We start from the raw sequence: 10,007 nt of genomic DNA, 5'->3' as shown, positions 1-10,007 counted from the left end.
AAAAAAAAAAAAAAAAAGAATTTAATAATTTTTTTCCTGTGACAATGATACTTTACTTTTAAATTTATTGTGTTGTGATTTAATATAGCTATAAATAAGTTTATAAAAGTCTTTGATTTAAAGAAAGGTAGAGAGGGCTGGAAGCAGCTCAGTGGTGACATTTGCTTGAGCATCATTTTGGGGACCACCTTACAGACCCCCCGATACTACATCTTGTCCTTGTTGCAGCTTGCCTGGCAGAAGTTCTTCACAGAAGCTTCTTCCTGCGAGCCCGTCCAAGGCTCTGGCCAGCCCAGGAAGCAGCGAGGCCCTTGGTGAGGCTCCATTTTCACATTCTCTCTGTCTTTCTCCATCTCCCTCCTTCATTTCAATTCCTCATTTAGACCTGCTCAAAGGAGCCCCCCTCCAGGACTGAGTCACCCCACCCCCAGCTTCCTCCTCATCAGAGCCTTACCACCTGACTCACCATCTGTCTTGGTTCCTAGCTCTGCTCTCCCTCTGCCTTCTCTCCTACAACACCCAAGGCAAGCCCAGAGCTACTAAAGCCTTAACAGAACCTCCCCACCCCCCACCACTGCTACCAAATTCTCAGCTCTACACAGGCCTCTGGAATTGACCTCTGGCCTTTGACTTCTGACCCTCCAGGGCCCAGGCGGTGTGCTTCTTGTAGAACCCAGAGGACTCCACTATGGAGAGATGCTGAAGATGGGACACCCCTCTGCAATGCCTGTGGCATCAGGTCCTCAACCTGGAGGTGTTGGGGGTGGGGCGATCAATCTGGGCTCAGCCGGTGTGGGAACTAGAGAAAGAAAAACAGCCACCTTGTGAGGAAAATAGTTTCCTCCTGGTGGTTTCTCATACCCTACTCCCTCCCTCTTACCTCCAGGTACAAGAAATATGGCACCCGTTGTTCCAGTTGCTGGCTGGTCCCAAGGAAAAGCATCCAGCCCAAAAGGCTGTGTGGCAGGTGTGGGATGTCCCAGGACCCCCACCTCAGCCCAACCCAGGAACTGTAAGCCCTTCCTTATCTAACCAAGTCAGTTTTGTCTCAGTTTCTCTATTGGGGACAATGGAGGCTGGCAGGGATCCCAGTGGGAGAGTCAGGCCTCAGGCCCAGAGTCCCACCTGTGGGGGGTCACCAACCTTCTGGCTTCCCCTTCCCCACTCAGTCCTGGATGAACCCCAAATAAAAGAAAATCATTTCAGAAATGATTATTTTTAATTATGATTTACTTTAGAGCTTCTTTTACATTCATTTGTGTGTGTTTCTGTGTGCGCTTATGCATGAGTGTGAGTGTGTGTGTTTGTGCGTGTGTGTGTGTGTGCCATGGTGTGGTTTCAGAAAACAGAAGACGACTTTCAAGAGTTGGTTCTCAGCCGGGCGTGGTGGCGCACACCTTTAGTCCCAGCACTTGGGAGGCAGAGGCAGGTGGATTTCTGAGTTCGAGGCCAGCCTGGTCTACAAAGTGAGTTCCANGACAGCCAGGGCTATACAGAGAAACCCTGTCTCGAAAAACCAAAAAAAAAAAAAAAAAAAAAAAAAAAAAAAAAAAAAAGAGTTGGTTCTCACTGTCCAAAGGATTTCAGGAATCGGACTCAGGTCATCAGATTTGGCTACCAACATCTTTCCCTGCAGAGAGCCTTACAACACAACGGAGGCAATGTTCATTATTGCTATTAACAGAGCACTAGAGGTTGGGCTACTCAGGAGCTCTGGTGCCACCCTGTGTATCTCTGCATACTTGCCCCAGTCTGGGAACATAAGGGGTACTTCCTCTTTGGGGTGGTAAGAACACTGATTATATACTGTCGGTGTATACTGTGTATACTGTGTATACCGTCGGTGTATGTGGCACAGAATGAGCCACGTTTTAAAGGGCGGAAGGGTGGCCCAGTTCCAACAGCTCTGCAATCTATGTGACATCTATCTATCTATCTATCCTAGCATCTATGTGACAGCTCACAACTATCACTAGTCCCAGTTCTAGAGGATCAGAGGCCCTCTTCGGCCCCTCAGGACATCCTGCATATACATGGCACACATACATATACAGGCAGAATACCCAAATACATACACATACAAAATAGGCTTCATAAGTTTTAAAAAACGAGCCAGTGAGATGGCCCAGGTAGTGAAGGCATTTAACTTACAGCCTGACAAATCCGAGTTTCCCCTGCCACCCCAATGAGTCGTCATGTGACCCACATGTAGGTATCTTACACTCCCATGAGGCAGGAACACCCAAGCCACCTGCAGCCACAGAACCTGGAAGGTGAAGGTAGGAGAATTGCTAACCAGAGACTATCCTGGGCATAGCAGGAACTCATCAATACTTGCTTTTCTTTCTGTGTCCCTGACTGGCCTTGACTTTACTATGTAACTCAGTGTGACCTTAAATCCTGATCCTCCTGTCTCAACCTCCCCAGTGCTAAAATTGTAGATATGCACCACCACTCCTACTGTTTTGATATATATTTTTGTTTGTTTGTTTGTTTGTTTGTTTGTTTGTTTGTTTGTTTGTTTGTTTGTTTTTCGAGACAGGGTTCCTCTGAATAGCCCTGGCTGTCCTGGAACTCACTTTGTAGACCAGGCTGGCCTCGAACTCAGAAATCTGCCTGCCTCTCTGCCTCCCAATTGCTGGGATTAAAGGCATGTGCCACCACGCCCAGCTTGTTTTGATATTTTAATTGTGTGTGTCTGTAAGTGCAGACCACAGGATGCCTGTGTAGGTCAGAAGGCAGGAAGTGTGTGGGAATCAGCTGTCTCCTTCCACTGTGTGGGTCCCAGGCCTTTATGCCCTGAACCATCTTGTTGGCCCTCCACCGTATCTTTTGAGACCGTCTTCTTCCTGAACACAGAGCTTACCGCTTTAGCTAAATTGACCTTGACTGTCCAGGAAGCACAAGGATCCACCCGTCTTGCCTTCCCTGGGCTGGGGTTACAGACAAGTATAACTCCCAGCCCTATCTTTTTAGTTTTCAAGTCAACTAAGGATGTTGGCATGGACTCAAGAGCCCCAGCAGAAAGAACAGACTCCCAAAAATTGTGCTCTGATCTCCACATTACACACACACACACACAGAGGAAGAGGCCATTGAGAAAGCTCCCCCAGCACTGCCCTCTAGCTCCTATACAGGAGGCAGAAGCAGGTGGATCTCTGTGAGTTCTAGGCCTGCCTGATCTACACAGGAAGATGCAGGCAAGCAGTGCTGTGTCAAACTGAAATGAATGTAAGGAGAAAGGACCCTGGGATGCATGTGTGCAATCCCAGCACTGGGGAGGCTGAGGCAGGATTAAGTCCAGGAGTCCAAGACCAACCTGGACAACACAGCAAGATTATGTTAAGAATGGAAAGAACCGGGCAGGAGAGATGGCTCAGTGGTTAAGAGCACCGACTGCTCTTCCGAAGGTCCTGAGTTCAAATCTCAGCAACCACATGGTGGCTCACAGCCATCAGTAATGAAATCTGACGCCCTCTTTTGATGCATCTGAAGACAGCTACAGTGTACTTAGAATAAATAAATCTTTTTAAAAAAAGGAAAGAACCTGGCTGTGTTGGCACACACCTTTAATCCCAGCACTTGGGAGGCAGAGGCAGGCAGGTTTCTGAGTTCGAGGCCAGCCTGGTCTATAAAGTGAGTGCCAGGACAGCCAAAGCTACACAGAGAAACCCTGTCTCTAAAACAACAACAGAAACAAAAACAAAAAACACAACAAAAAACAAAAACAAAACAAAAACTCAAAGGCAGCTCCATACTTCCGAACGGATGCCCATTACCATTTCAAAAGGGAAACAGAGAGGAAAGACTGCACCAAAAGGAGACCAAAGGCCAGCTGGGCAAACGCCAAACTCTACATCTCCATGTCTAATGTCAAAGCGCTCTTCAGATCGCTCACTCCTCTCAGCTTTGCTGACTGCAGCATCTTCTTCTCTCTGGGACTGGGGCCACACCCCAATAGAAGGCTCTCCTTTTTTCCTCAAACTGTACGTTTTATATTTTTCTTTTTTGTTTGTTTTTTGTTGTTGTTGTTGTTGTTGTTTTGGGTTTTGGGGGTTTTGTTTTTGTTTTTCGAGACAGGGTTTCTCTGTATAGCCCTGGCTGTCCTGGAACTCACTTTGTAGACCAGGCTAGCCTCAAACTCAGAAATCTGCCTGCCTCTGCCTCCCAAGTGCTGGGATTAAAGGTGTGCGCCACCACGCCCGGCTCCTTTTTTTTTTCTCTTTGCTCAGATTACTCCATTTCATTATGGATCTGCATTTAAAAACTGACTGTGAGTAACCACACTGCGCAGTCAACACTAGGTTGTTTTGAAACATCCTCTACCTACTCATCCCAAAATTCTTCAAATTAGCCTCAGGCAGATTCTTTGGACAAGGACAAAATGCAGCCACATTCTTCAACATAATATCACAAGAATGGTCTCTAAGCCACATACAAATAGTCTCCTCTGAAACTTCTTGAGCTAGATCCCCCCCAGTTCAAATCCCCCTCACCACCTTTGTCTTCAATGTTCCTATTGGGATAGTTCGTTAAACCCTACTCTGCTAGCCCAAAGCCCCAAAGTGTTCCATATCCCTCCAAACAAAAATGTCGTCCACCATATCACGGCAGTACTCCACTCCTGATAGCAGCTTTTGTCTTCGTGAGGATTTAGAGGTATGTCATTTAAGAGTCTCCTCAAGTTGGGTGTGGTGATTTGACTTGTGCCTTTAGTCCCAGCATTCCAGAGGAGGCAGAGGCAGGTGGATTTCTATGTGTCTAAGGCCAGCCTGGTCTACAAAAGTGAGTTCCGGGACAGCCAGGACTACACAGAGAAACTTTGTCTTGAAAAAAGAAACACTAACTAAATGAATAAACAAAACAAAACAAAAACAAAAACAAAACCCTCTGCCTTCCACACATGTTCATGTGTGCACACACACACACACACAAATAGAGGTAATAAAAATTGCATTTAAACTGTGGGGCTGGAGAGGTGGCTCAGCAGTTAAAGAACACTTGCTGTGGTGATCAGTGCCAATACCATGTCAACTCCAAGTGACTCACAACTGCTAGTAACTCCAGCTCCAAGCCCTCTCTGGCCTCCACAGAAACACATGTTCTCTGGCTAGTATTATGTCAACTTGACACAAGCTAGAGTTATCTGAATAGGGGAACCCCTATTGAGAAAAAGCCTCTTTAAGATCCAGCTGTAAAGCATTTTCTTAATTAGTGATTTATGGGGGAGGGCCCAGCCCATTGTGGGTGGGGCTATCCCTGGGCTGGTGGTTCTTTGTTTTATAAGAAGAAATGCTGAGCAAATCAAGAAGAGCAAGACAATAAGCAGCACCCATCCCAGGTCTCTGCCTCCTGATTCCAAACCTGTCTGAGTTCCTGTCCTGACTTCCTTTAGTGATGGACTACAGAAGCTCAATAAACCCTTTCCTCTCCAACCTTTTTGATCATGATATTTCACCATAACAACAATAACATGCAACAGTAACATCATAGCACATGCTTGTACCATATATTTGCATAGACATACACATATAAATAAAAATAAAATCTTGAAACAAACAAAAAAAAAAGATTCTAATTCAGTTGAAATACTTTGCTTTAAGACCAGAGCTCTGGTTGCCCTGCACTCAAGGGTCACTCAGACAAATGTGGTTCAAGGTTCAGCTACATAAGCACTTAGAATCTGCTATAGCTGTGGTCCAAGGAACGAGAGCGCTGTTCAAGCCAGTGTCAGAGTTTGGTGTGGCCCAGCGGATGCTGGTTTACACAGCATACACACAGCAAAGACCACAGCATCACAGAGCCTTTTCTCAGATTCAAAGGAAAACCTGGGAATCAGATTCTGTTTGAGGAGTGTCTGAAGGGGCCCTGTGGGAAGCTGGGGAGGGAAGGGAAGGCTGCAGTCAATCCCCTCAGGATGCTGGACAATGCCAAGACCACGGAGTATGTGTCTGCCAAGGAAAGATAGTCACCAGTGGAAATCAGGATGGCCTCGAACTCTAAGATTCCCTGACTATGCCTCCCAAATGCTGGGATGTGAGGTATGTACCACCTTGCTCAGATCTTCCTCTTCCTCCTCCTCCTCCTCTTTCTCTTCCTCTTCTTCCTCCTCCTCCTTCTCTTTTGCTTTCCTTCTTTTTTTTTCTTTTCCTTTTTTTGGAGGCAGGGTGTCATGTAGCTGAGGCTGGCCTTGAACTTCTGATCCTCCTGCTTTTCCCTTTGAGTGCTAGGATTACTAGCCAGTATTACTACACCTGGTTTTATATGGTGCCAGGAAGACACTCTACTAAATAAACTCTTGGCTCTCTTTCTCTTATTTCAATTTTTTTTTTTTTTTTGGTTTTTCCAGACAGGGTTTCTCTGTATAGCCCTGGCTGTCCTGGAACTCGCTCTGTAGACCAGGCTGGCCTCAAACTCAGAAATCCACCTGCCTCTGCCTCCCAAGTGCTGGGACTAAAGGCGTGCGCAACCACGCCGGGCTTTATTTCAAATTTTTAAAAATTTATTCATTGCTAGACAGTGGTGCAGGTGGATCTCTGAGTTCGAGGCCAGGTCTACAAACCTAGTTCCTAGACAGCCATGGTCTACACAAAGAAACTGTGTCCCAAAAAACAAACAAAAAATGACAACAACCACAAAACGATTTATTTATTAAACTGAGCAGTGATGGCTTATGCCTTTAATCCCAGCCCTTGGGAGGCAGAGGCAGGCAGATTTCTGAGTTTGAGTCCAGCCTGGTCTACAGAGTGAGTTCCAGGACAGCCAGGGCTACACAGAGAGCCTTTTTTTCTTGTTTAGAAAAAAAGGAGGTGTATTTATTAATTATTTTTATGTGTATGTATGTATGCATACACATACATACTAGATTGCCTGGAACCAGAGTCCCTGAACCGGGGCTCTTTGCAAGAGCAGCAAGTGCTCTTAGCCACTGAGCCATGGCTCTAGCTCCTCCCTTTTAGTTTTTGAGGCAAAATTTCTCATAGAACTTGGACCGCAATGTTTGGGGAAGCTGCCTGGCCAGTGAACCTCAGAATCCTTCCGTCTCTGCCTACCTAACCCTGAGATTACAGGCAGATACATCCAGATCTGGCTTTTCTGTGTGGTTAGGGATGGAACTCAGAGCCCTTCCATTTTTTCTTTGAAAGACATGCTAGCCTGCAGGCAGCCCAACAGGCTGAGAGTGTCCCTCATTTCTGAGTCCCTTCCAGGTGCCTCAGTTGGTTTAAACCTCTTCCCCGGCAGCTGGTCTGGTCTCAGATCTTTCTTTACCTTGCGGCTCTGCATGGAGAAGCCTAGCAAATCTGGTCAGTTTTATGGACTCCGTGAAGCTGGTTTGAGTTGTTTCCCTTCCCTTTAAAGAACCACAGGATGGAATGTTTCAATCTTGGAGGAAAATGTTTGGCAGTACCCCACCCCTTCTATATTCTTTCTACCCCTTCTTCAGCAATGACCACAGAGCCTTGGTGAGGGTGACATAGATGTCCACCTGTGGCTAAGAACTAGACCACCATGCCAGAGCAACAGCCACTTGTTCTCAGGAGTCCACCAGGTGTCGTGTCTTGAGGCTGATGGCAGGTGGGTGCAAAGACGCATGCTTAGAAGGAGGTTTGGCAGGCACTTCATACATCTCATAGAACCATATAAGTTGCTTTTCCATGGGACCTATGAACTCCCAAGCCACAAGTTTTTGTCCTGGCTTACAGTACCAAATTCGAACTCCCTCTTGTGAAGTGGGCTTTAAATCCAACTGGACGGCTGTTGGTCTTGCCCACAACAGCTGAACCACTATTGCCCACAATCAGGCAATCCTGCTGGGCATGTTGGTGGTTTAGCACACAGGATCCAGAGCCAAGCGGGAATGTTGAGGACAGTTCTCCACTAGCAGCCGACGTGGGTCCCTCTGACCCATGGCAGCAGGGTAGCAGCTCCACCTTAATTTCTCTACATCCTACAGTCAAAGCATGTACATGCGGTATCTTCAGCAACAGGCTCTGACTGGCTAATTCTGTCATACAGCCAACAGCAGAAGCAATAGCTTGTATAGTTTCCCTGTCCAACAACTCACAGGTGGGAAGAGCTTACTTCCGGGTTTCAAGACCCACCAAACCCCACCATTCCTGGGCTCAAAACTCCACCAATCCCTGAGCTCTAAATCCACTAATCCCTTGGGGAAGCCTTTCCCCTCAGCGCTATTAATATCATCACTGTGACTTGAATAGGTTCTTCTGATGCCTTTGGTCCCCCTCAGGGTCTGAGCCTCACTGGAACCCTATCCCTCATCACCAGGCCATCTACAATAGAGTCACCACCTGGGTTACCAGTGGTAATTTAGTAAGTCCCCCCTTCAATTAGTGTAAATACTTCCCTAACTCCAAGGGAGGGACTGTTGAGTGTTTGGCACCTCTCTGATACACTTGGAGACAGAGGTACCCCAGCCACAGTCTTTAGGGTTACAGCTGGCCCTCCCCACCCCCCTCCACCCTTAGGGTTGTAATCCTGCCGTTTCCTTAGACCTGAGTATGCTTTGGACGTCTTCCTACCATCTTCTCCCACCTTCCCCGCAGAGCTGCTTGTACTCCCACAGCTTCGGTAGGCCTTTGTGGCTTAGGATACTGTTTGACTGTCCTTCTCCTCTTTCCTACAGATGAGACCTTGTCCCCGAGCTCAGGTTTTCGTTGTCCCTAGGCAAGCCTCTGGGACTCATTGAAAACTCTGATGCTAGGCACCCTGTCTCTTATGCTATCAGTCCTGACGCCCCCAGCCCATGTTGAGTGCAGTGATGACCCACTGAACAGCTTGGTCCTTGTTCAGTCTTCCCTGAGCCTTGGGGATGCCCGTGACTCCAGGCTGCATTGACCTTTGTCCCTCTTGCCCCCACCCCACACCTGTCTATGGGAACCGTGACACATAGCCTCTCATTGCCCCCTTGAGATGCTTATTAGAAAACCTCCAGCCTTTCCACCTGGCACCCGACCTGAAGGGTCTCAAGCTTATTCTCCTTTGCAATAAATCTGACTTCCATACCCTTTAGATAAGCAATGCAAATGGCTACCTAATGGCACCCTAGATGCCAGTCTTATTCTGGATCCTTATAAATGCTTCGAGTGCTTAGAGAACTGGAAAGAGATTTCCCAGGCCTACATTCCATCTTTCTCTCAGCCTAGGACCAAGCCCCCTCTCTTCCTGTTCTTCCTGTTTCCTCAACTAATTTCTCCTAGCTATGAAGCCCAAACCAGATAATTCCACATAGAGAGCCTCCCCCCCTCTCACTGGCCTCAATCAACAGCTTCTTCTCCTTGGGCCTCTCCAGTGACAGGCCACCTAATCAAATCCCCACCCCCAGTCCTGGTCAGCCCACCAGCAGCGCTTAGTCCTCCCACTACTCATCCTGCCCCACCCACCACGAGACCCCTCTTCCTCACCCTGCCTGGTCCAACCTAGCCCAGCTCTCACTCTGCAGGAGGTTGTTGGTGTAGTTGTAATCTCCCCAGAGCAGGCAGCACTACCACCCAGTGTTGTGAATTCTTGAATGAAACACACACACACACACACAGAGCCTTATATTTAATATGCCTTAGTCAACTCAATAGCAGGGCCACTCCCAAACCTTCACATTGCTCCTGTCTCCCCTCCAATATTGTTGAGCTATCACTTGGGCCGCTCTCCCTCCCTAGCTCTTACAGGACTGACATGCTTTCTCTTCTGCCGCCTTCAAGCCTGGATCTTCTTCTCCCTTTCCTAGCAGGGCGAACCTGCTTTCTCTCCCTTCTGTGTTTCTTGCCCAGGAATCCTAAAAGTTCCACCTCTGTCTACCTGTCCAGCCATTGGCAACCTACAGCTTTATTTTTCAATCAAAGCCAACTAGGGGCTTTGATTACAAAGCATCTTACATGAAGGTGTGCCTAATTCCTGTGTAATTTTGGGAGCCCAATTAACATAATACAATTAATAAAACAAATCCATAACAGGAGGTGGTCAGGATACATGTGCGGTTTGTTGTTGTGTTG

The 10,007-nt window shown here is 47.3% G+C and overlaps 1 protein-coding gene across 1 annotated transcript in view; it reads left to right on the top strand.

The window, feature by feature from the left end:
- Zglp1 (zinc finger GATA like protein 1) overlaps positions 1-1,211 on the top strand; it is a 6,102-nt gene extending 4,891 nt beyond the window's left edge. Inside the window, exons 3-5 of the mRNA XM_021173427.1 lie at positions 229-314; positions 646-739; positions 887-1,211. Of these exons, the coding sequence (XP_021029086.1) occupies positions 229-314; positions 646-739; positions 887-1,016 (310 nt within the window). The 3' untranslated portion in view covers positions 1,017-1,211. The remainder of the gene's footprint in view (positions 1-228; positions 315-645; positions 740-886) is intronic.
- The last annotated feature ends 8,796 nt before the right edge of the window (positions 1,212-10,007 follow it).

Source organism: Mus caroli, chromosome 9 (assembly GCF_900094665.2).
Source record: "Mus caroli chromosome 9, CAROLI_EIJ_v1.1, whole genome shotgun sequence".
Lineage (NCBI taxonomy): Eukaryota > Metazoa > Chordata > Mammalia > Rodentia > Muridae > Mus > Mus caroli.
This window is presented reverse-complemented; position numbering and strand designations above follow the sequence as displayed.